Below are 26,828 nucleotides of genomic sequence, written 5' to 3' on the forward strand. Positions count from 1 at the left end.
ACCACTATTAAGCCACTGAACTATGCTCAAAGGTGGACAAAGTATCAAATGCAAACGATACAGAGCCTGGGTGTGTTTTAACTTTGGAGTCACTTTGTGTTGCACAGATATCACTTCTTGTATAGTGATTTTGATTAATAATTTAATTTTGATGATGCAAATAGAAGATATATGGACAAAAAAATGGATATTTACAGGTATAATCAAATACTAACTTGAGATGCATGTGCAATTATCTGGGTCATCTGCACTTGCAAACAGTCCTGACCATGTGACACATTTTAGAAAATGCCAAATGGTAAGTGCTCAGAGAGAAGAAAATTGTAATGCACTGATAGGTGCGATGGAGTTTGGACTCTGGTTCAGATTAACAGAGTTCAAGATCAGTCTCTCAACTGTCACAAGAAGAAGAGTATTAGACAAGGTATGGGATCTAAGGTTGATATCAAAATGCCGCCATGGTCGCTACTTTTCCTACCATTTCACAGAAAACAAGGGCTTTTGAATCAGCTATTAAATTAAATGTTCCTTAACACTTAACACCTCCAAAGCGTTCCAAAATTGTTCTTCAGCTCTGGGAAATCTTGGGTGACTTCGGCAGAATATTGTATGGTTCTTCGGAGTTGACATTGGATTTAAGCCAGTGTGTTTGCTAGTGTGCAATTCTCAGGAATGTTTTAGTGGGCTGAGTACGCAGTGTGTGTTATACCACATAATTATATTGTCCTTGGTATCACTCAGCGGACTAAGTTCATGTGATTATTGCAAAGTAATGCAGATCTCAACAAAAACTTGGCGGCCTATATCGCCTTTGACTTGACTGAATTCTAGCCTGTTGATTAGTCAAAAAGTCTAAATTTAAGTTAGTAATTTTTCTCCTCTGTTGGTTTAAATTGGACATTCAATTCTTGTTTTGTATTCAATAATCAAATTGTTTTATGACATTTTAGCACTAAATTTCTTGCATAATATTAATTTGATTTACTGTAAATGCAGAAATGTTCGGGGTGGTTTTATGTTCGTGGTTTTTGCAGTGAACTTTCAGTGCCAACTTAAAACCTCTGCGAAACGTTAACTTTTTGCCACCATATGAGTATGACAGTAGCGTTACTATTGTTTTAACGCGAAAACACTCTAACGCTCAATTTTCTCCCAACCGCAAAATAAAAACCATGCGGACTCAAATGCATTTACAGTAAAACACAGCTGCATCATAAGAACAAGTTGTAATGTCACAATTTGCAGACTGCCATAAAGGGTTTTGACACACCTACCAAATTGTTTAACCCATCAGTCATTAAAACAAAATAATCAGTTACAATTAAACACTTTCTCTTAACCAAAAGGGAGTTGGCATTTAAGTGTCCTATTCGTTTCATTTTTGTCCCCAGTGAATGACACTCAACCATCTGAGAACAAAGAAAACTGGTGACATACATAGATGGAACCCAGACATAGGTCTGTCATCTTCTCCTTCGATGTACTTTAACGGAGCAACTAACACAACAAAACGAGCGTTGGATGAAATTAAGCTTGTTGTTTAGTAACAGTGCCCATTTTTGTAAGGGTTCTCTTAATCTTGTCATCAACTTCCAAAATCAAAATAATGAGAAAAGTGTAACTTTTCATCCAGGGTATGATGTTTCTTCATTAACTACTCAGATTAAAATGGTGCCAAATATCATAAACCACCGTCGTAATTGATGGTTATATATTTGCATCTGCAACAGGTCTTATTTGCAGTTCTCAGCTTGGCCTATTATCATTTGCAGTACTAATAGACAAAACAGAAGACCTTCATGTCTTCATTTCATTTTTATGTTAGTTTCATCATCCACACAGCCGTACAAATTGCTGGTTTTCATCACGCTAGATATCTATTCTTTAAAGCTGTGATATCCATCATGTAGCCAAATAACCACTTAATTAACTTTCTGGAGAAATTTAATGCAAAAGATAACAAGACTGAGTTTGTTCTAACTTTGGATTCTCTTTGTGTTGTACAAATATCACTTATCTTAATGACTGATATATATAAGGGAAAGAGAAAGGGTCAAAGTTATCCATCATCAAAATCTTCCTTTAAGTTTACAATTTCCACTTAACTTGTACTCCATCTTTAGTCTTTTCAAGTAATACCAGTAGCTTTTTCATCACCAGTAGCTGTTTTTATTTTGTAATTAGGCATGACGAATTGGTCACTTATCCCTGTCCCTGAGGAAACACATGTACTGGGCCAGACATCAACAGAAGGCCTGGGGCTTGAAATTGCAGTTACAGCATGTAATCACAGGGCTATCTTTGCTATTATTCCAGAAGCTGGTTATCTAATTTTTACCTTTTATTTTCTCCCTTCTTTATGTGCCTTGTTTTGTACCTCACAACAATGAAACAACCTAGCTGCTTTTGGTAAAGAACACATGGACAATTGTCAGTCTACCCAAGAATGCAAACTCCAGATATATCTACCTAGCTGAAAAATCCAATTAGCAGAAGTTGGAAGGAAGACTATATTGTAATATTACAGTCTTCATGTATGTTTATGTAGCCTGAGTGTTATCCTGTAAGTTATAGGCTCTGTAAAGGCAGAGCCTGTAACTAAACAGGATGACACTAAGGCTAGTGCACAGAACTTCCCTGCCTGCCAGTATGTTATCTTTACCATCTGATTGGACACGCTTGAACTGTGCTTGCCACTGTCTCACCTCAGGGAGTGGCCGCTGGCCCTGTGAAGAGTGTCTGAGACATCTGCCCCCACAGACCCTGGTTAACTCCAAGCAGATGTAAGGGTTGTAATGCCAAATTGTTAGTACAGCTTTCTGCATTTTCTTGCCTACCCCAAGTTGATTGTACAAAATTTGCTTTCCTTTTGTTGTGTCGAGACAACCCCTGTACATTTATGTTGACAGTTTTCGCGGCGACCGTTTCACGTGAAGTTAAAACCACCAACATTTTTATTCAATGCTGAAGCAGTATGTGACTTGGCGCTGCTGCAAACTTAACAGCACAGCAAACACTTCATTTTCCTCTTAACGCAAAATGAAAACCATGCAAACTCAAATGCATTTACAGTATGCTCCCAAGGCAATTTTAGATTTAGCCCACTTTTAAAATTAGGATGGTCCTGTAGCATTCCAGAGCCTGCCCCTGAAAGCTCTGGAAACTGTCTGTCATTCAGGCTAAGATCAGGCAGGCAAATCACTTTCACATGGCTTACTTGCTCAGGGCTGGCTTAGCTTGAATGTTACAAGAGGTCTCTGGGGGTTGATGACACAAGCAAGACCATCTTAAAATACATCTGTGGCCCACTGTGCCACACATACACTGTTGGTTGGACATGTTGGAGGGAGGCTCCATTCATTGTCTGACATATGTAGTTAGGCTTGTCTAGTTCTTAGCAGTTTCTTTTCTAGTAAATGTTTTAGTAGGGCCATGACCTATCTGATCCTGATGGCTAACTTGTCCTCTGTCTGAAAAGGAAGACTGAATCTAAACATATGTTGACACAGTAGTAGAGGAAACACTTTCAAACCCTAGATTTGAAGTGCAACCAAGGTCAAGGTCATACAATGTATATGTACAAAAGTTTCTTTTATAGATCATAAACCTCCTAGCATAGATGTTGCTCTCTTAATTCTACAAAATTTGAAAAAAGTTGACTAACAGTAAACACAATAATTATGATTATCCAGCTGCTAGATTCGGAGCAGCAAAAAGACAACTGTTTTTTTTTTCTGTATACACGTATTTTGTTATTGCCCTGGTTTTGCACATTTGGGCTTTTGTAGCTTGGATAAAAAAGGAAATCTTTCTTCTTTTATTATGTACACATATATATAAATTGCTCTGGTACTGTGGTAGTCTGACAACTAGAATCTTATTGTCGATAGCGGATAGATCAACTCTGCAGCCAGATTTTTAGTCTGGAATGTATGTCAGTTCCTCTCTGTCTCAGAGCTTTTGTAACAGGCTTCAAAGGTTTAGTATGCCTTTACCCCGTACGAGAAATCCTTATCAACAGTTGATTTCCTTGTCCTGGGACAATCCATGTGGAACTAGAACCACATCTGGAAACAGCCTCCTAAAAACTCTGACAGTCTGAAGTACCACCAAGTTTGTTAATTATAATTAATAAGTTAACGCTTTCAAACCCTACTGAATGAACACCAACATGAGCTGTGTGACTTGTAACTGACAAAATATGATGTCATTTGTCCAGAAAATGTACATTGGATAATATATGGGAGGGATTATAACATGTTGAATATCTTTTTTATCTCACACTGACTTTGCATGGGTAGCATGGAAATTATGACAATATTTGTTTTCCCTTTCCTTTTCGCAAATAGATGAAGGAACATCAGAAAATTTGTTGCTCTATCACTTTCAAGAACACTAACAAAATGTAAATTTACATGAATCAAGAATTTTTTACACACTAAAAGCTTAGTTTCATGCAGAAACAGGGCATGGAGAGACACATGATACAAGAGACCAAGGAGGTTGAAATAAGAAACCTCCTTGACCAGACACATGCATGGTGACCTTCCTTTGACCTGGTTTGCCCACTGTGGGGGATTGCCTGAGAATCCCCGGGCTGGTGGTTTGCCAATATGGGACACCAGGATGGATAACTGCACCTTGAATAGAATATACCTTTCATTCTTTACTTTGTTACAAAAGTTGATGGTGTCAAAATGCATGTAAAAGTACATATTTTGTATTCTGGAGTCTCAACCTCAATTCCTCTTTTAAAGAATTTCCACAGATTCCTAAACAATAAAGGATATCCAGAACCCCAAACTTTTCTCTTACAATGGATTTTAAACACCCCATACCCCTTTCTCATGCGGCGGACATGATAGAATGAAGACGAGGCCAATGAGGCAAAGAAGCAAAAATATATGCAATATATGAGTGTCTGCATGGGGGGGGGGGGGTCCTGGTAAATTGAGGCCAGCCGATAAACGCTTACAATAAATTCAGGCTGGCCGATAACGCTTAAGAGTAAATTCAGCATTTTTAGAACATGAGACACCCCTGAAGACGACGTTTTTTTGCCACTAGTCATCCTGATCTTGTGGCAAGAGACTATAGGAACACACCTGTTACTGCCGATTGAGAATGGTGAAAATTTTAGGACTCAACGGAGGGGGACCTGGTAAAATTCTCCTGGGGGCATGTTCAGTCCTGAAGTTTTAGTCTGACTGTGTATGCCCTGGCAACAGTCACTTTCACATGGCTTGGCTAGAATGTCAGAATAAAGACAGCCATACATGCACTATGTTGGCTAGATGACGGCTGGGAAGGTGCATTGTCTGACATTCATGTATGTTAACTTTATCAACTACATTTTGATAAATTCATCCATTCAGATATCTTGATATTCCACCACATGTATCCTCTATGAGTCAACCGCTCTATGTTCAAGTAGATATAACTTTAGTATAGGGATCTGTCTCAGTCTCAATCAATTTTTCTTACATTGAGACTGAGTCAGATCCTTACATCTGCTTGGAAATTTATCCCTGGGCCAGTCCCTGCATGTCTGGCCAAGCCATGCCTAATCTGATCCTGATGCCAACCTTCTTATCCCATGTCCTCAACACACAGGGAAGGAACACTGAATCTAAATATATGTTGTTTCGGTACTTACATGTATAGAAGAAACACTTTCAATACATAGATTTTTTTAAGCATAACTTAGGTCTTACTCTTAGGTAACTTAGATCATAAACCTCCTCGCATAGATGTTGCTCTCTCCTACAAAATCTGAAATGTGGTTGACAAACAGCAAACACACATGCACATATCCACGTTATTGATCAGCAGATAAGATACTTTCCAAGCAGAGGAGTGGGCAAAAAAAAGGAAAAATCCAGCAAAAAAATCTCACTGTGAGATACAAATGCCTCAACTCCTCTCCATGTAGTGTGAGAGCCACTCGGGTTAGGACGTCTTTGAAATTACCTGGGCGATACTCGCAGGCCGCCGCGAGTCTCTCGTACAACATTGGAAGGAGGTTAAACCTCCTTGAACAGTGCCTCCCCCTGACTTATTTTGTGGTAGTACATAACTGTGTGATAACATGTATTACGTGTACATGTAGACAACAAGCTGGAACAATGCTGGTCTTCTGCGGCAACATCAGTCGGCAATTTCCGTAGCCTCGGAGGAGTTTTTTGTTGTTGAGAGTAGGTGAAAATCAATGCGCACGAGACGTCATCCATAAGATTAAGTCGGTGTGCAGGGCGATATTACTAGTACATATGCTAGTCCTCTCTGTCTCAGGAACAGGCCCCAAGGAAACTCTACCCAACACAATTGTCCACGGTCCACCCTACCCTCTAGGGGAAATCCTCAACAACAGTTGATTTCCTTGCCCTGACACAATCCAGGTGAAACTAAAGCCACATCTGGAAACAGCCTCCCTCCTGAAAGCTCAGAAAGTCTGAAGTACCACTGAAAGTTTGGTCCTATCATTAAAATCTAAAAACCCTACTGAATGTACCAACATAAGCTGAACAATGTCATGTCATAGAAGTCATCTCTACATGTCACACTCACAAGACCCCTCACAAAAATGATGGCGTTTGACGTTTGAACCGGGATATCTACAGGGATAAATAATGCGCGCGGATAAATAATCTTTGCAGTAACATAAACTGATTATGTAAGTTGAATGTCTTTTTTGTCTCACATTGACTTTGCATGGGCTGAGGGTGGAAATTGTGACAATCTCTGATCTCAGTTTTGCACTTTCCATAAACATGTAGATAGATAAAGGAACATAAGAAAGTTTGTTGTCCTTAGAACAAAATGTAAACATACATGTATCACGAATTGTTTTTACACACTAAGGTAATAATACAGGGATGGCATGGAGAGACTTCATGGTACACCAGATAAATGTATGGTTATCTTTGACCTGGTTTCACCACTGTGGTGGATCTGAGAATTCCCTGGTGGTTTGCAGAAATGGGAACACCATGATAGCTTATTTCTCTGCCTTTACAGAAGAAACTGATATTCAATACCCACATCTAACTTCACCTTGAATAGAAGTAATACCTCTTATTCTCTACTTTGTCACAAAAATTGATGGTGTTGAAAGACATGACAGACTCATGACATAGCAAATTTTCTAATTTTGGAGTCTCAAGCACAACTTCTCTTTTACAGAATTCCACACATTCTGAAAAAAAATAGGATAGCCAGAACCCAAAATTTGACTCTTTCGATCAAATCATGGATTCTAAACACCTCATAGAGGTGAACAAAATTAAGTTTTCCTTTGGAATAATGAAACTTTGCAACTCCAAGAATTTTCCAATTTCAGCTTCTATGCAGGCTTGGAGCAGAAAGACAGAAGCTAGAATTAGTCCCTAGGAAGATCTCGGTGTGGAAGATGGCAATGTTTTTTGACCAGCCAGGTTTTCTGACAGTCCTTCACCCCAAGTTTTGGAGTATTGGTTGTCAGAGAAACCACTGACAGAGAAAACATTATGAATCTTTGCCCAACATCTGCTTGGATATTAGCTACTAGAATCAGGACAAGGATACTTGATACACCCTGCACCGTGAGTTTGAGCCCAGGGCCTGCTCAGCCTGGGCCAGCTGTCAGCATCTGCTTTCAATTCATTCTAAACAATGGGGGTATTATGGTATTGGTGTGTATTGATGTCTTGAAAACTGGTAGAAGGCAAAACAAACTTGAAGATATTAAGTTATTCCCACTGTAAATCATTGTTAATGACTGAGCTGGAAACCCTAGATAAAAATGACAGAAAATAGAATAAATAAAAATGAATAAAATTCTCAAAAGACATGAAGAAACTAATGCTACAGTGTGGGTTTTTGGAGGCAGTTGTGCTGGGAATACAATTCTACCTCTGATGACAGGGACATTTTCACAGGCTTTCACAACTTACTATACATGCCTAAGTTTTGAGATCCAGCCCCCAGAGAACATTGTTTACTTAAGAGAGTAGCCATTTCACGGCCAATTAATGATGACAGGACTAACAGGGCTTGATAATCCCTTTCCCCTCAGGAGGTAGGTGTAGGCTGCCCAGAGTTGTTGTAGGCAGATATCAAGGAACTAGGGGTGGATACCGGTTTGGCTTAATAAGGTCCAAGTCCAAGTTTAGGTCCAGAGATTTAGGTTCAGGTCCTGGACCTGATCCTGTCCAGTTGATGTTTTGTTTAATTAGACCAATATTAGCAAAGAGAATTAATACTGACACGCACAACTAGAAAAAGTTTCTTGGTCAGAAGACTTTCAAGATAAACCAGTGCTTTATATTTGAATGTTTCACTTATAAGTATTATTTTAAATGCCTTCTTTGTAAGAGGGGAAACTCAAAACACTTTTTATCAAACAATTTAATAGAAAATATATTTGTACTTTGTTCAGTTTTTTTTGGACTCAGGTTTTTGGCTTTCAGGTTTTTTGGACTCGGTTCTTGGATGTTATATAGGTCTGAATCAGGTCCAGCGAACCGGTATCCACCCCTAAAAGGAACTGTTCCATCTTTAAGCATATTTTGCATGTCTACTGGCATGGATGTAGCAAAATATCTAACCTTCTTTTAGTGGATTTTAGAATAAGAGGCAAAATTAGGAAATGTAGGCTGCAATGTTGAATTAATGTTGTCACTATCATGCTGTATAAAACTACTGACTTTTTAAAAAGTAAAAGCCTTTCTTACTCTTGAATAAAGCTGTACGCTTAACATAACATCTGGTAAAGGTAACAGTTACAGGTACATGTACCAGAACACTGAATGAGGTTTGTTAGGGTACAGTCTAGACCTTTAACATTGAAAGAAATGTAAAAATAAGCAGTTTACAGAATGTTTATTTAGACTTCCAGTGTCTTATGCAGAGAACCCATGCTTCCGAGAGGATCTCAAATCAAGAATGCTGATTCCAATACAGATACAGTGTTTGCACTTTTTTTTCAGTGCTAAATGAACCTGTTTGGAAATGATATGTCTTATAAGTACAAAACGAGGTATATACTACTTTTTTATTGTAAGGATATTCAGGTACAGTTTCGGTACATTGATATTCTGTCATTTTGGACCTGTACCTAAATGATTTTTTGCAGTAATTTTCCAGTACTGAGTACTGCTATTAAATAATAGTGATATGCAGCCCTTTTTATTACCTTTGCCTAGAAAGTTGGATTATTCTGTCTGTCTGTGGGTCTGTGGCCGGCATGCATGTGCATGCACATAGGTGGTCAGGAAGAAGAAGCTATCCCGCGATACATGCTGTGCTAACCCGTGCACACGTCCTGTGCTATCCCAAGATACATCCCGTGCTAATCCCATGCATGATACGTCCCGCGCTATCCTGCGGTACGTCCCACGGAATCACGCGGGACTGTGATGCATATTCCTAAGTCTGTGCTGTACATGTAAGGCATATATATATATACACATTTGCATTAGAATATCTTACATGTATCTACCATATATTCAAGAAATGTTGAATACATTCATTGAATGGGAAATCCATTCATTGAATGGGAAATCCATTCATTAAATGGGAAATCCATTCATTGAATGGGAAATCCATTCATTGAATGTGAAATGCATTTATTGAATGTGAAATGCATTTATTGAATGGAAAGCACATTCATTGAATGGTAGAATTTCTCTTTTTAGTTGAGAACATGTTTAAAGTAGCTTCAAAGTGCTCTTTTATCAATTGTGTTTCTCCAACCAAGCTTCAAATATATTTGCACAAGCAAGCCGCTAGGCCTAAGGAAAAAAATGTTTTGTTTCCCTACCAACTGGTGCTGCGTACCTAAACGTAACATCAGGACTGGTACAGGTACAGAGGTTTAGGTGCAGGTCCGGTACCTGTACCTGAACAATTTGAAAAAGTAACATTTGTTTTTCTGAACTTCTTCAATACAGTATCTTTATTCAAGGAATATAACTAGGTTTCCTAATTATACCATCAAATTCCCTTGGCCTTGCAATCAAAACTCCCGGCCTGCCTGAATGATCTGTTGTATATTTTCGTCATGCTGTTCCAAGGTGTCACTTTGGTCATGATTGGTGTTGCATGAGGCTATGCAGTTAGGAGATCAGTCACAAAATAAGCACATACTTGGTGTAAACATATATCGGTATAGTACCGGTACTTCATGATCTGGCATTTTGGACCTGTACCTAAATGTTTTACGGTACAGTACCGGTATGCAGCCATACTACCAACCCTCGCAAAAACATTCCCACCCTAGCCTTTTTGGGGTTCAGCCACTGGCACCATGGACATTAGATTTTCAATCTGGCATCTGAGTGATGTTATACTTATAGAATGATTTTCCAACATACATGAAGTGCTGCGTACCTAAACCATGGACCTGAACTGGTAAAAATGTTTAGTTTCTTTAGTCCAAAAAAACCTAAACGTCGGGATCCAAGTCCAGATTTGCAAAAAAAATCTTTTGCAGCTTATATCCTCCTTTTTGTTCTAAAACCTTCCATAGATTGTGAAATTTGTGCTATATAAAGACGAAAACTTTGCTGTTTTGTGTTTATTACTGACCTTTTGTGTTTACCACTGACTGTATATGATTTTGTATGTGTGTGTATTTTTCAAATTACATGTAAAATTTATGCCAACATGTAATTTTACATGTAATCTGGACCTAAACGGTATACAGCACTACATACATGTGCATGTATTTTCTGTTGCAGTGGTAAATCAAGGCTATAAGTATAATCAGAAACACAACATTAATTTTCCTAGGCCCTAGCGAAATTCTCCTCACCTAACTAGAGATAAATGATGAATTGTCAGCCTTATCTTTCAAAAGGAGAGAAAAAAATTTATTTATCCAAGCAATGCCTTAGGTTATACAGGTGGTAATATAGCAAGATCCTTACATTGTATGTTCTGATATCTAGACATAGTACCTGTCAAATATATTGAGGACACTGCTTAGAGTTAGGGTTGGAAAATATAATAAAGTTTGGTAGAAATCCGTGGAGGCATTGTAAGATGTCATCAATCACTATCTGTTGCACAAAGGCTGGTATTACAACTGTAGAGAGATACATATAGAATGGTTTGTGATACTGATACTACACGTACAATGTATTGTGCAATGTTTTGGTCAGAAGATAATACAAAAACAGTGTTTAGATGTACATTTTAAAGGCAACCAAATATTAGGGCCACAAAATCGGATTTTTAAAGTCAATTTTTTTACGTCATTTCTATACAATGATTAGTTCAAACAACACTATCACAATGTATAGCAACATCCATGATGCAAAAATATGACTTTGTTGTATTGTGAGAACCCACTGAAAATCGTTGCTGGGGTTTTTGTAGGCTCGCGAAACTAAGGGGATCATCGTATGGGATGTTTTTGGTTTTAAAAGTATGAAGTTATTACACAAATGTGCTAGACAGTGTTAGTAAAATATGCCACTACAATAAAGATTTCAGCATTTTTTTATTTCAATTTTTTTGTCCCTAATATTGCTTTGCTGCCTTTTAATCTTAAACTTTCTCTACTCCATATTTTCTCATCATATATTTCAATGAAAAAACTTGAGAATGTATGAAATTTTGCATTACATACAATTTGTAATAGACTAAGTGAGCAGCTAGCACATATGTGTACATTCATAGTATGCTTATAACATTACATGTAAAGGATAACAACCTTGTCCTTGGTGCTGACTGGGCCATCCACTATATTTGGTACAGCTTATAAGTGTGATATCATACACAGGGCTGTCACCAGCTGTAAATATTTAACCGTCCCACTCATTGCTGTTAATTTCCGTTGTTAAATCCGCCATTTGTAGCTTACAAAAATAGTTTTCTTCAATTTCATGTTATAAAGTTAGGAATTTTGGGACAGACAAATTTTTTCGTCCCAACAAGCAAATTTCTGTCCTGGGACAGAGAGATGGGTCATGGAGACAGCTCTGATCATACAAGTTACTAGCACATATTTGTACATTCATAGCACACTTGTACAATGTACATGTAAAGGATAACAACTTTGTCCTTGGTGCTGACTGTGCCATCCATTAGATTAGAATAGAAAATAAATAGGAAAATGTTGTATCCCTTATACTGTTTCTAATTGGGACACTTAATGCAAACTAGCTGCTAAGGAAATAACAGTGTTGAACAATAGTCTTGTTCTTGCTATTTTTTACATCACTTACAATAGAGGTAGCATTTTTGAGGCTGTAAGGGAAGTGTGTTGTTAATCCACTATGATAGTACTCAGTGGACTACTACAGCTGTGTTTTTAGCACGGTATTGGAAGGTGAAGCCCATCCCTCTCTTTCCATAGTCCTTTAAACTGAAGTTATGTACTAGCCATTTACACCTGGATCAGTTAGGTGAACACAAAAGTTCAGTTATAAACACAAAAACAGCAATGTATTAATATTTTTCCAGTGAAAATTTCACAACCTAAGGAAGGTTTAAGATGGTTTAAAACAAAAAGGAGAGTATTGAAGCGAGAGAGATTTTTTTCAAGTCTGGACTTGTTTCCAGACGTTAAGTTTTTTTTTGACTTACACCTAAACGTTACAAAAATGTAGGTCCAGTCCGGATCAGGTCCGGGGTTTAGGTACGCAGCACTCCCTGGGTTGAGTGAGAAAAGTTGTGTTAAGTTCCGTCCCTAAGGACACAACATCTAGTCATGAACTCCAGGAATTGTACGACAAAGCCATCAATGGCAGATACAATGTATGTACGTGTAAAAATAATGTACTACCAACTCAAACTAGTACTAAGTGTGTCTTGTGAACATTAACGTTGACTTGCACATTCAAGGCATGTATGAAGTGAAGTATATACTCGTTAAGTAGCTCATTTTAGCATCTCTTTATCTGCCAGTCGGCTAGAAAGATATGTAAAAAGTTCTTGCAAACAAGATTTAAAGCTTTTTGCACAGTCTGAGATCTTGCATTCGAGTGTTACTCCAAAAGCTGATAACACTCTGCCACCGTGGTAGTAGGCTCTGGTGGAAAATGCTGGAAGTAATCCGGAATGGATTTTCCATCGAGCCGAAATTGAGCGCCCACGAGGAATTCTTCTTACACGGTGGGACGCTTACTTGTGATAGATTGGCGTCACAGTAAGGATGTGAAATTCCTTGCGGAGTGACAAGGAATCTTTACAGGAAAGGGGCGCGCCCCGTCTTTTCGCGTTACACCTCGGGTGATTATCGTACAGACATCCTGACTCTTTTGGCAGCTCGGGAATGTTGTCGAATAAAATGTCATGTTGCAAACTGTCGTTAGAAGTCTTCTGACAGCATCCCTGGTGTTTTGAATTTCAAAAATGGAGACGAAAAAGAGAAGGGAAGAGAACACATAGAAATGAAAAATTGTATCTTTGCATATTAAAACTTGTCTGACTTTCAAACTCTCAACTGCTTAAAGTAGTTCCAATGTCTTGAATACATGTGTTCGAGAAAGCAGTTCTGGAGGTGTCAAAGGAATTGATGATTTCTATGATTTACAACAAGATTTCTTTCATTAATTTTTTTTTTTTTTTAAATTCTTAGTAGTCAAAATTCTAGAAAAATCTAAAGATTTTGTCACAATTTTGCTCTAAATTGAATGAAATACAGAAATAAACTTACAGTAAGTCCATACATGTTCTCATATCCCATAGCTATAGAAAAGGCGTCCAATGCACAATTTAGTCATGGTGATAGATTGCACCTGGTGGATATCGCAGCGTATGCTGTCTCAAATAAGCTGCTACCTTCATCCATGTGACAGTCGGCAACACCACCTTTCACGACCAGCTAGGGATAAGAAACAATGGATTTTAGGCACTTAAACCTCCATTTCCTCAGCCATTGCCATTTTTTTCAATTGCCGAACATTTTACGGGCACACTGCGGCTTATTTACCGTCCGTATCAGACTTCTTACAAAGTTTCTGAAAGCCACCAGTAAGCCCAAAGCAAATTTAAAGCTGATTTATTTTACGCCACTGTCTGGTTAGGAATCGGATAGCGAGACAGTCTCCCGTGGACGTTTATCCCGGCTGTATTTTCACATCGCATTTACTTGACAAGGTGAGTGCGAATGATGGACTACTTTCCTCCAGGCAGCACACTAGAAAGAATTCCATAGTCTTGATATGAATGGTGTGAGGCCAAAACAACCCAAACTTTTATTGAAAAAGAAGTTCAACGAACTCTGTTTTGATTGATAATTTAATCTGTGCATAGCAATATGGGAGAATATATTCCAATTTTTCTTCAGAAAATTGAGTATGAGGGTAATGCAATAAATAAAGCATAGTAACTGCATGTGGGGAGGGGTTATGTAAGTGAAGAGTGAAGGAAATTTACTGTCAAAGTGGGTTATTTTATGGCTTCCTAGAGGTGACATTTTTGGTTTTGAAGACTCTGGTCACATGAACATGTACATGTAGCCTGGCGTGGTCATCAGTAGTGGTAATTGAAAAAGATTCAGATTCTCAATTTTCTACTTTCGTCAGAACCATGCACTGTGCTACCAAGTTTACATGTATAATGATAATAAGAGTTAAGCATTTGTGCTACATGTATACTTAAAGAGGTTTGCTATGTTAGTTTAGCGATTACGGGGTCTTTTTATAAATATGAATTGGTACATTGAATTTTTCTTTTTATTTGAGTCAAATGTGTGATGGCTGTGTGCCGATTTGTTACAAATAGAGAGAACGCTAGCGACCCCCAAAAACACCCCTCCCAATGAAATGGTATGGCGACCCTGTGAGGTCTCAATTCAAGATGGCGGCCACCACACATGCCAATGGATCCAACAAAGGTTTTGCTACGCAAGCCTGTAAATAATAATGGTAAGAGGGCACACCCTTATTGTATGGGGACACAGTACCCCTGTTCCTCAGTATACAGTTCTACTACTAGTGTCAGCATTAATATATATGTTGCCTTAAGACTCTTTGTCCCTGCTTTATTCTTCTTTCTTAAGCTTGAGACTTCTTCTCACTTTGACATTACAACTTAAAGCTGCAAGTAATCCGAAGGAACACTTGAGTCTTAACTTAAGCATTGTACATGTATGATTAATACAGATCTGTACCAGTATATAGATATGTGTATGTTATAAAGGATTAGCCACAGTGCCATCTTTGATAGTATAACATTTTTCACTGGAACGACTGATCATCTTTGCTTTGTGATTAAGTCAGATAAACTCCGCTTGAAAATGACAACAAAAGCCATAATGTACAAAACGTACTTCCTTAACTCTTGTTACTAGTCAGGCTTGAGGCCTGCCTCACCAAGATAAGGCAAGAAAGGTGTTTTCTACATCTGATAGATTTCGCAATTTGTTCGCTGACGATGCATTTTTGGCAATCGCTGCCGTTTTAGGCTTATTTATGGCGATGATTGCGCAAGGAAACATTCCAGGCAACTTGCGTTCCATCAAAAGATTACGGTCATTTTTTTGTATAAAATCGTGCTTCTGCCGTGTGTTTGGATTATTGTGCATTAAATGCCGGAGGATAGCTATAGAAGGAACCATTTACTCGATAGATGTAAGCTAATCTTAGCATAAGTCATGTCATGATTTGGTGGCATAGAAAACTGATATAGTTCAACAGTTCAATAACAGAAGTTCTCAGATCTTTCTTCCCAGAGTGAATTATAACAGGAATTACTAATGAATGAAAAGTACTCACAATGGCTAACTGTAATACATCATCACACTTCTGGCTATTTTTACTTTGTGGGGAAGACCCTCAAACCATACAGCAAGCACGTATTCAGAACGTAATGCGTATAGTATTACGGCAATTAGCCTGCTATTTAAACCTATTCTAACTGCCGAATCTCTTTTGTTCTCTTCGGTCAACATTGCAGCGGAGTAACAGCGCTAGCCGTTGCATAAGATATGTCTTTGGACACTACTAGATGAACCTAGATGCGAGATATTAACCTTAGATACTCGAACACGACCTTAAACGCTTCCGTTCTGGCAACGTGCTCATACAGCACCATCTACAAAAATGCAAACAACTCGGCCCTATAGCTACCTGTTTAGATCTCGGGGAGGCCAATGAGAGAGCCCGTCGCTGGGTCCAGAGTCGGAAGGACCAGATATGATAATGATGATCAGGGATATTCATAGGAAAAAATTGCAAGCCTTGCGAGGGAGTGGAAAATGGCTAATTTAGAATGGAGCATTCTAAGGCTTATTGAGGGGGGGAAAGTGCTGTCAAACAGGTCAAAGTTGAAGACTGTGGCCACATGTGACCTAGAAGCATCCCAGCTGGTCAATGAGAATTATGCTTGTCAGAGGATCTGCTCCCCAGGGTAAAGGGTTCGCATGGTCAGGGCATGGGGGCGCAGCGCCTCTGTAACCCTCTTTAGACAAAGCCCCAATGCTGGCTATTAGCTAGCAGGGCGTCAGGGTGTCTTTTGGACGCCCTACACTAGGAAAACAAAGAAATTGGCATCCCTTTTTTTTGCAGAGGACACCCTGTATCCCTGGTAATTACATACACGTGCATACACATGCACATGTGTTCCCCCACACACTCACTGCAAAATGGACCATTCTACATACAAGACAGTTGAATAGCATGTAAATTGATTGACATGCAATACTACCAGGAATTGTTAATCCATCGAACACATTGGAAAGGTCTAGTTCCCATGCCCACCGCCCCCCCCCCCAAGTTTTGGACGCCCTCTGTATAAATCCTGGCTAAAAGCCTCCCCCAATGGATATGAAGGTTCTGAGTTTCTGACTTTCTTTCTGTATCCCCACACAGAGCATGTGCTGGCCACAATGCAGCTCCAGTCTCTCCAGGTCCCCCAGTTCAGGAGAAGTGACGACGACCTCGCCAAGTCCAACGACCAGATCGTCATCTACAACAGAGTGCCAAAGACGGCGAGCACGTCGTTCGTGGGCCTAGCGTACGACCTTTGTCAGCGCAACGGTTACAACGTCATCCATCTAAATACAACGAGAAACTCTCCAATCATGTCAATACAAGACCAGGTAGGTACATTCACATTGACATTGTGAAAGTTTCACAACACAAACCTTTGTGCACGGTAACAGTGGTTTTGAGGTCGTCAAGAAAGAGATTCAAGCAACCAGGTAGATTTAAAGGTAGAAAGATTTTTAAATAGAGATAAGTATTTGTGCTACATATACTTCAGGTTTGCTATTTTAGTTTAGCGATTACGGGATCTTTTTATAAATATTTGGTATTGGATTTTTATTTGAGTTGAATGTGTGATAGTTGTGACTGCCAATTTGTTAGAAACAGAAAGAACGCTAGCGACCCCCAAAACACCCCTCCCAATAAAATGGTTTGGCGACCCTAGCCTGTGACGTCACAATTCGAGATGGGGGCCACCACACATGCCAACGGATCCAACAAAGGTTTTGCTACGCAAACCTGTAAAAAAGGTCCCATAGCCTTTTTGAGGCCAGAGGTGCATTGGGTTGTTAATCCACTGTGTCTAGGGCATTGGAAGGTGGAGCCCAACCAAAGTCAGGTAACCATCTACATCTGGGTGGACTTCCTCTCCCAAATACACAACATCTAACGAGAAAACAAGTACTTCAAACTGAGGCAGTTATCTAGCTTAAAGATTATTATCGTTTTTCTTTACCTGTTAAAGTTTTACAGAGAAAAGTTTAGATCAGAAAGCATTTTTCCAATGCCACTTGAAAGCACACTTTGCATACATGTTTTGCATGGCAATTTTGTTTTAGACAATTGTGATGAATATTTGAAACGTTTAGTAAAATTGTTGCTAACTCTACCCAATTGAAATTATTAAGAAACTTTTTTAGCTGCATCCTTGTGCTGTGCTTTTGAAGTTTGATGTTTAATTATTTGAAAATTTAATATTAAGACTACTGAAAGTAAATAATGAATAATCAATATCAAATGAAAGAAAAAGTTTCAGATCCTCCGAATCTTAATAAGAAGACATACAATAAGGAACTTTCCTTGTCTCATGTTCCCTCATCAAAGCACAGTGAAGTAAACTCTAACAAAAATTAATGGGCTTCAGAATTGTTATATGAGGACAGGCTCTGTTTGTATCCGTGTGCTATGAAATATACATGGTGATTTAAGTTCATTCCGGGATGCAATAAGTTGGGTGCACGCTGGTAAGATTCCTAATCCATCGGCTATAGAGCTACCTGTGTTTTCCATTAAGCAGACCAAATGATAGAGCTGCGTTGTACATTCCCAGCAAGATCTCTACACTGATAGATAACGCGAAAGCCGGCACGACATTATCATTTTACGAACCCGGGACTGCGACTCGGAGTCGCGCAGATTACCGTTGACTAAGACGAAGTGTTCCGCAACGGTTTCTCCCGCGAAAAACTTAAGCCAATTCTGAAGGCCATGAGTCTCCTTTAAAGAAGCATGCCCCGACTTTAATTAGTAATGGTGTCGTCGAAGCTACATGGTCGCTGACAGAGATAGAGTACGACCGTGACGGCTCATGTCGGCTTCCGCAGCCGACGTCGGTTCCTGAATTATTTAGGGCAGTCATCAGGAACTTCGTTTATGAGGTAATGAGTGTAGTTCCATGGAGGACCTGCCTGGCTACAAATGTACATGGGGAGAAAAGAAGGGTATGGCTATGTTGATGAAGGTTAGGCATCCAGGTAGAGCTGTGTACCTAAACAAATTTTTGGTACAGGCATAGGTACACAGGTTTAGGTACAGGTCCGGACCTGAGCCTGTACCTGTACTACTAATGTTCAAATAATGGTTGATTTTCAATAAGGACAAAAGTATGGTTGAACCAATAACAACAATTACAATTGGCATCTATAATGACCACCACCCTCACCACCAGTCAGCTATGACTTGAGTATGAGGTATTATTATATTTATTAAAACAAAGATGAAAATTTGACTCCTTCTTGAAGTTTTTTCTGTGCTACAGGTGTCTTCAGTGCACTGCCATGGTAATTTCATGGTGATTTTATCTGTCAAAGTTACTGCCTGTACCTGTTATCCTAGCCAGGCTTGAACTGATTAGTACTGGTACCGGTCCACCAGGGTTCAGGTATTTTGGACCTGTACCTAATTGATTGTACCCGGTACTGTATCAGTATAGTGTAACGGTACACAGCTCTACATCGGTAATAAGATACACAAGATAACAGTTACTCATTGAAAGCAACTTGATTTTGAAAACAGTCACTGAGTGATGCATCCACTACCTTTTGTCAGTGTCTGAGCAAGAGCTGTAGTCCAACATGTATTCAACCAAAAACAATGCATTGATATGTAAATTAGGTGAAGACAATTTTTAGACCGTTCAACAGGAAGAAGGACAAGGTTGATGCTAATAAGCAATTAGCATAATATGTTGTTTGAGTACAGGAGCTAAATGTTGTCGCATAGGAAAGTTTGACAGGTAGGCCTCCTTTCCTGTTGGGGGTGGGATTGTACATTCTCTCATACATGTACATATGTATATTGCCTCTCTAACTCCCCATTCTAACCAGCCTAAGGTGTGCGGTCTAGGATATATGTGAAGTTTGAAAGTGAAAGAGTATCCCTCGTTGTGTTGTAGGCGGTGGAAAATGGCTGCATGAAGAGTACACATACACGTAGCTGCTAGTACATGTATATCTGTGTATTGATTGAAGCACCAGACCGGTCCCTGTGTCAACCCTTCCTCCGAATGACAAACTGGTTGCTGGGGGGTGTGCTACCTTGTCGGGACAGCTTTGCACATTATTCTGTAAATCTCAAAATATTTGCTGTGGTTTTGTTGTAATAGATTTCATGGTAATGTCTTCACAGCAAAATCATCACACCACGAGCAATACATACATATTTTCTGTCACTAGTGCAGTCGGCAAACTTTAGACACAGCAAACACCCCCCCTCCCCACAACAAAATTTTGCCCCTCCAAACTTAATTGTCCCTGTTTCAAGCCTTGTTTGTTTGTTTGTTTGCTTCTGTTTTATTTAGCCAGGGTGGCCCAACTCAGTGCACTACACTGCTTTGCAGTGGGGCCCTGGATAACACAATACAATCAGTACAAAAACATAAGACTCTAAAATACATATACACCGATACATACAACATTTACAGAACCAGCCTTCCTCCGAATGACAAACTGGTTGCTGGGGGGTGTGCTACCTTGTTGGGATAGCTTTGCACAATACTGCAAAACTTGAAATATTTGCTGTGGTTTTAATTTTGTTTTAACAGATTTCATGGCAATGTCTTCGCAGCAAAATCATCACACCACAAGCAAACATATTTTTGTCGCTCTGCAAGCTACACATAGCAAACACCCCCCTCCCCACTACAAAATTATGCCCCTCCAAACTTGATTTAATTTCCAGTACCTTTGGAACGAGCAAAACATATTTTCTGTCACTAGTGCAGTCTGCAAACTTTAGACACAGTAAACACCCCCCTCCCCACAACAAAATCATGTCCCTCCAAACTTGATTGAATTTACAATATCACAGACCTTTGCCATCGGGGAATGGGGAAAAAAGTTAATTTTGATGAATCATACTCAGTACGGCAGTCACTGATTCGCACTGAATCACTGAAATAACAAGTTGAACTTGGATTCACATTGGGCATGGCAGTGGTAGGGTACCTCTATCTTTGGTTTGCAGGAAGAAATTACTCGGTATCATATAAATGTTTCATGTACCAAATCCATTTTCAACTCTCAAGGCATTGATGATATCTGTACGGGTTAAAGTCCCTCAATGTTGAAAACATGTCGGCTACATTACATTATGCAAATACTTTGATCTATATACTGTAATGGCCTCCGACTGTCCGTCATTATCATCATCGCGTTTCAGTGCACGAGGCGGGCCGTCATCGACATCCAAGTTTTTGTTCAATGCTGTCTGTTGAGCTCCCTCCAAATTGCAGCCCAACTTAACAAGGCTAGAGCTGTGAACCTAAACAAATTTTAGGTACAGGTACAGGTACACTGGTTTAGATACAGGTCCTGACCTGAACCTGTACCTGAACTACAAATTGTCCAAATAATGGTTGATTTTAGATAAGGACAAAAGCATATGGTCGAATTACAAAAATGTTTAATTCTGCTAGACACAGCCTATTAGTATTACGTGGCATTTGTAATGGCCTGACCACCCTCACCACCAGTCAGCTGTGACATGTACACAAGTATGAGGACTGGTATTATTTCTATGAAAACAAGATGAAAATTTGACTCAGGCCTTGTTAAAGTTGATTCTGTGCTACAGGAGTCTTCAGTGCACTGCCACGGTAATTTCATGGTGATTTTATCCTTCAAAGTTGCCATCCCCTGACCTGTAATATCCTAGCCAGGGTTGAATTCATTATTACCGGTAAAGTACTGGACAGGTACACCAGCTGCAGGGTTCAGGTATTTTGGACCTGTATACCTAATTGATTGTACCAGTACTGTACCAGTACACAGCTCTAAACAAGGCCAATATTGACTATGGTAAAACCCTAATTCATGCATCAGCCCTACAACATTGGCTATGGCTAAACCGTCCTACATGTACATGCATTTGAGAATGACAGTCTGTGTGAACTGACTCAGTTCACTTGCAAAGTTCTTTTCTGCTGATCTGCTCTTCTTCTGCACTGCGCATCAGTCTATGACTTTGATCTAGCTACATGTACACAATGTAGATTACTTTGGTATGAGACCTTGCCGACCCCTTAACTGCCTTAGTCAGCAATCTCCCTCATTAAGAGACATTAACCACATGTTCACCCATCCCCGAAAACTCCTTACCAAGCAATTAGGCGACACGACTTTCCTTGGTTCAGGTAATCGTTTCTCAACGTTCCTTTCAAATTGTCTCCCGAGCAAAGGTACGGAATTCGGAGGTTAATTGGTCTCTGAAGCTGTGAGAATATGCGCACAGACAGGTGCAATTTAGATGCTAAACAGGGATCCTTCCCCGAAGACATGATTAGACGTTGGAGCCGTACGCGTTTTCTGTGCTCCTTGAACAGAGGTCAAAGGAGTGACAAGTGTGTTTGAACGTCACGTTACAGTTTCTGGCAGTGATCATAGAGATCACTCGGAGCTCCCTACCCCTAGTCAACGCAGCGCCGTATCGATTTTGTTCGTTTCGTAACTCCTCAATGTCACATGTCAAAGTCAAAGTGTTCAGTTATGGAGTGTGCATTCAATCATATTCACATTTATTGATTCACTAAGAGTAAAGTTAGTACACTAGTTTTTCTAAAATTCTTGTAGGCTTTTCATGTGTACATTATTTATTGTTTGAAATTCTTACTCTAGGGAATGTTACCTTTTGTTACCTTTGCCGAGAAGGTTTTGTTTTGCACAGCATTCGTGTGTGTGTGTGTGTGTGTCCGTCTGTAAAAAGTATACATATGTAACTCGTAGAATGCCTGGATGGATTGTCTTCATACTTGGTATGTGGGTAGGTCTTCTTTTGGGCCCCCTAGTGGCTTGCTATAGTACTACAGCGGAACTTCTAGTTTGGAAATATGTTAGCTTGAACTAAGTCTTTGTATACTGTAATTTTTAACACCTTAATTAACCTGAAAGTTTATCCTTTAGATGAAGATATATGTCTATGTTTGATATAGACAGTACTGTCAAAGGATCATGAATATTGCAGACTAAATATGGAATTTGCATAGAATTATCAATTTCATGAGCATAGACTTTATGTTAGAGGTCTAATTAGTAGAATTGATAAAGATATACTTTCAAAATTTGCTGCAAATAAAACATGCTTTAGCCGGCCTTATACCAGTACATTGTTCATTTTGTATATGATATTATATACATGTAATGATTATTCTGTTTTCCCATATGACCAGTAAGTCAATGTTTCCATTTTCTGCACGTAAGCAAACCCGCGTTTTCCAACTCGTGAGGGAAAATCCTGGCAAATTTTACAACTTTTGAAGTGAATTATTTCCCATTGGTCCAGATCGCTCGGCTCTTCTATAGCCTCACCAGTCTATAAGTCTGTAACATGAGAAAGAGGCTCACCCTGGCCTGTTATTAACTGCTACTCAAGCACTTGAACTTCAAAATTGCTCGCTGTGCCCTCTTTTCATTCTGCATCCAAGTCTGAAGTACATAATGAACATGTACATGTACTCGCGCACGAGTTACCATATAAAGCGCCTTCTCGGAAGTCCCGCAAATTTATGTGTGGGCCGGGGGAATGTATGGGTGGCCAGGCTTTTAGCTAGGATTTGTTGACAAGGGGTCCAAAAATGGGGGGGGGGGGGGATGCTGTGATGTGGGGGTTAGGTGTGTTCTAGTCTTATTGTACTTTTAGCTAGTCTTATCGTACTTTTAGCAGACCATTTTAAGCACTAAAACTGCTTGTTCCGTCTCTGTCTCCCAATGGGCTCTATGGATTAACAATTTCCTGGCATGTCAATCAGTTTTCATGCTGTCCCAGTGTCTGGTAAGACTGAAAAAGCATCAGTAACACAGTAACATGTGTCTGTATAATTACCAGGGTCCTCTGTGCGTCCAGCTGAAAAAGGGGGTGTCCAATTTCCTTGTTATATTATTTTAGTATCATGCGTCCCATTGACGCATAGACGTATGCATAGCTAAAAGCCTGAATTTATGTGTGGACCGGGGGAATGTATGGGTGGCAGAGTCAACCATAAAGATGACATACAGCAAGGAGGATTTATACAGAACTTTGATGCCCACACAGGGACCAAGAGTGAATGTTAGCCTAAAGTAACCTATAAATATTGATACGTTTAGTTGATAAATGCTTGTCTACTTGCCAATTTTGTAGACCAAGCGCTCGTAGTAAAAGTCGTGATATAAAGTTTACCCCTGAACAAAGTTTTGGTTTAACGACGGGTCCATATTCTGTATGAAATATTCAAACAAGAATTATGAACTGAAGCACCTGTTTTAATGTAGATTGGACGGGGTAGAACGGAGTAGTTTTTCTTGTACTTTTACAGCAGTCAAAAGGATTGTAAGACCTGCTCTATGTAAATTTTGCCACGTGTCTTCATTCCTGTTTTTAGTACAATGTACCTATTACGGTACTAGTATAAGCCTTGAAGTAAAAGAATGTTGTAAATTACCTTGATGAAGGTTAGACATTCAGGTAATAAGATGCGCCAAAAATATAGTTACTCAAGCAACTGGATAAAATTTTGAAACAGTCAGAGGTTTCAGACAGCATCCGCTATCTTTCGTCAGTGACTAAGGAAAGATCTGGCAGAACCAGGTTTTATACCAGAATAATATATGTTAATGAAGTGAAGATATTTTGATCAGATGGTTCAATAGACTAGTAAGTTAAGACAAGGTTGTATGCTAATGACTAAATTAGCTCCTGTTGTTTTAGGATCGGAGCTAATGTTGTTCGTCAGGGGTGGGGGTTGGGGGTGGCGCATTACCCCAAGTGCCTGAAAGTTTGATGCAAAAACCTCCTAACCTTTCCTGTTGAGGGTGGGATTGTACATTCTCTCATATATTGCTTCTCTAAGTCCTCATTCAAACCAATATGTTGCAAATTGTTTTTTCCGTTACTCTCACGATGTAGGAAAACATGCTGACACTAGCCTTTTTTGCAGCAGCAAGGGACATGAAATGTTTGATCTGACATCTGAATTATGAAAATGTAGAATCATTTTCAAACATGTTCTCTTTCATGTTGTTTTAAGAAAAGTGATATAAACAGATATACCAAGCCTAGCCCCCCCCGTATGATGACACCCTGCAAAATCGTATTATTTATTTATTTTTGGGATCATTTTGGAAGTCTAAGAAAACAGAAGGGAATCTCTATTTTTGGGGGGACTGTTGTCAAAAACACATGATGTAATTTTCCTGTGCCCTACCATTCAAGGCTATAGCCACCGTTCTTATATAATAATTCAACATTTTCTGTTCATAAATCAAGAGCCAAAAAAAAGTGTTAAAAGTTTTGCACATTATAAAAAAGTCAACGCTGTCATGTTTCATTCTAACTTTGCTTGCCTTAAGGTTGTCGTTAAGAGTACACCAAAAGTGTGTTATTGATTTTGACGTACTTTCCAAGTTTTGGCTTCAGGCGTGTGACTTCTGTGCTTATAATTGGTTCCCAAGGGATGTGGCAACGCTAGTTGGACCATACACGCATGGCGCGAATATGGTCGTTCGATTTTCTCTCTCCTGAATTTTTGAATGAATACTCAGTTGTAAGACTGTGGCTTCAAAAATAAGCCCTCTCTTGATGGTAGTTCTGTCTACTAAACATGTGTATGTAAGTGGCCTAAAAGTTTATAGTCATATATACATGTAGAGAATGCAACTTTGGTTAGAATAAAAGCTGAAGTAGAATCTACAGTGGAAATTGAAACCACAGGAACTTAAATGCATTTTACAGTAATGCGATGTAACAAAAGTGGTAGGTTGCTCATTCCTTGTCAAAGACTGTTAGACGGTGAAAAATTTGAGTAAATCCAATTTTTGTGCAGGACATGACAGTTCAACTCTGCTTGTGTACCTAAACCCGTGGTCAGTTTGAGGTCCAGATTTAGATCAAGAGGCTCAGGTTAAGATATATGGCATACATGTTCTAAATTTTTTTTTTTCTGTTGCATGTAAAATTGCATATTGGCATATATTCTACATGCAGTTTGAAAACTATACATTATGCAAAGTTATACATGTAAACAGTCAGTTAGAAAACACAAAAGTTCAGTTATAAACACAAAAACAGCAATGTTTTCTTACTTTTCCAGTGCAAATGTCACGTTCTAAGGAAGGTTTAAGGTGGTTTAGAACAAAAAGGAGAGTATAAGCGATACATTTTTTTCAAGTCCAGACTGGTTTTCAGGCATTTAGGTATTTTTTAGACTTGAACCTAAACGTTAGGTCCAGTCCGAATCAGGTCCGGGGTTTACAAAATGTAGGTATGCAGCACTTAGGCCACACCGATTTAATTTCTTGGTTAGCGGAATTTGAAACAAAATGCTAGATTGGAAAATCAACATGAAAACAGAATCTCAGAGGAAAGTTTGTACTTTGGTGCACACAGTTTCAGGGAGTGAACAGGGTCAGGTACAAGTTTCCACCCCAGCCTTCTGTTTTGATGATGCCCTCGTGCTAAAACGTTAGTGGGGTCGTGTGGCGTAACAGCAGGATTTCTGACACAGAACCAAGGGGTTCCGGGTTCGAATCCCCTGCTGCCACCGATCTTGTGCCTAGGGAAAAAAGGTACTTAACACGATGTTCCCCACTCCACCCAAGTGTTAAAATCAGGTACATTATGTGTGTGGGTCACGATATCAGCAATAGCTGCCTGTGTCCCACGTGTATTGCACTATTGCAATTCCAATAAATCCAAAATCTAAAACGTTACCCAAAACTGTTAACCAAGTAATTAAACTGGCGTGGCCTTAGCTTTAGGTAATCCTGTACCACTACACAGCCCTATAGCTAACTTGGACGGTTTTGTTACGCTGTTTCATGCTACAGGAATGGAATTAAGCTCCGGTGCACTTGGCCAGATAAGGTCATTTTACGCAGCTTGATTTTATCTGCCTCTGGTAAGGAGATCACGATAACCCTCTTAAAAGATGATCTGTCTCAAATGCGCACAATGTTTATTTTGGGTAGACAGGGTTTGAAATACTTAGCCTGGTATCTGTCTTTTTCTACACTGTAGCTACTGCTAATTACTACTGCTGCACTGTAGTTTACTTCCCTGCCAAAGAAATATGGCACCTGATAAAGTCACCCAGAGCATTTTATGTGGCTTGAAAACTGGAAATATTCTAGTTGCTGTAATCTTTATGAAATTGACATTTAA

The 26,828-nt window shown here is 39.3% G+C and overlaps 1 protein-coding gene across 3 annotated transcripts in view; it reads left to right on the top strand.

Annotated features, from left to right (window-relative positions):
- The window catches only part of LOC136442563 (heparan sulfate 2-O-sulfotransferase 1-like), a 109,072-nt gene that overhangs the window by 28,540 nt on the left and 53,704 nt on the right, over nt 1-26,828 (top strand). For all 3 annotated transcript variants that reach the window (XM_066439477.1, XM_066439478.1, XM_066439479.1), the window contains exon 2: nt 16,800-17,029. In XM_066439477.1, coding sequence (XP_066295574.1) covers nt 16,800-17,029 — 230 coding nt within the window. The remainder of the gene's footprint in view (nt 1-16,799; nt 17,030-26,828) is intronic.

The sequence above is a fragment of the Branchiostoma lanceolatum genome, chromosome 9 (genome assembly GCF_035083965.1).
Source record: "Branchiostoma lanceolatum isolate klBraLanc5 chromosome 9, klBraLanc5.hap2, whole genome shotgun sequence".
In the NCBI taxonomy this organism is placed as follows: domain Eukaryota; kingdom Metazoa; phylum Chordata; class Leptocardii; order Amphioxiformes; family Branchiostomatidae; genus Branchiostoma; species Branchiostoma lanceolatum.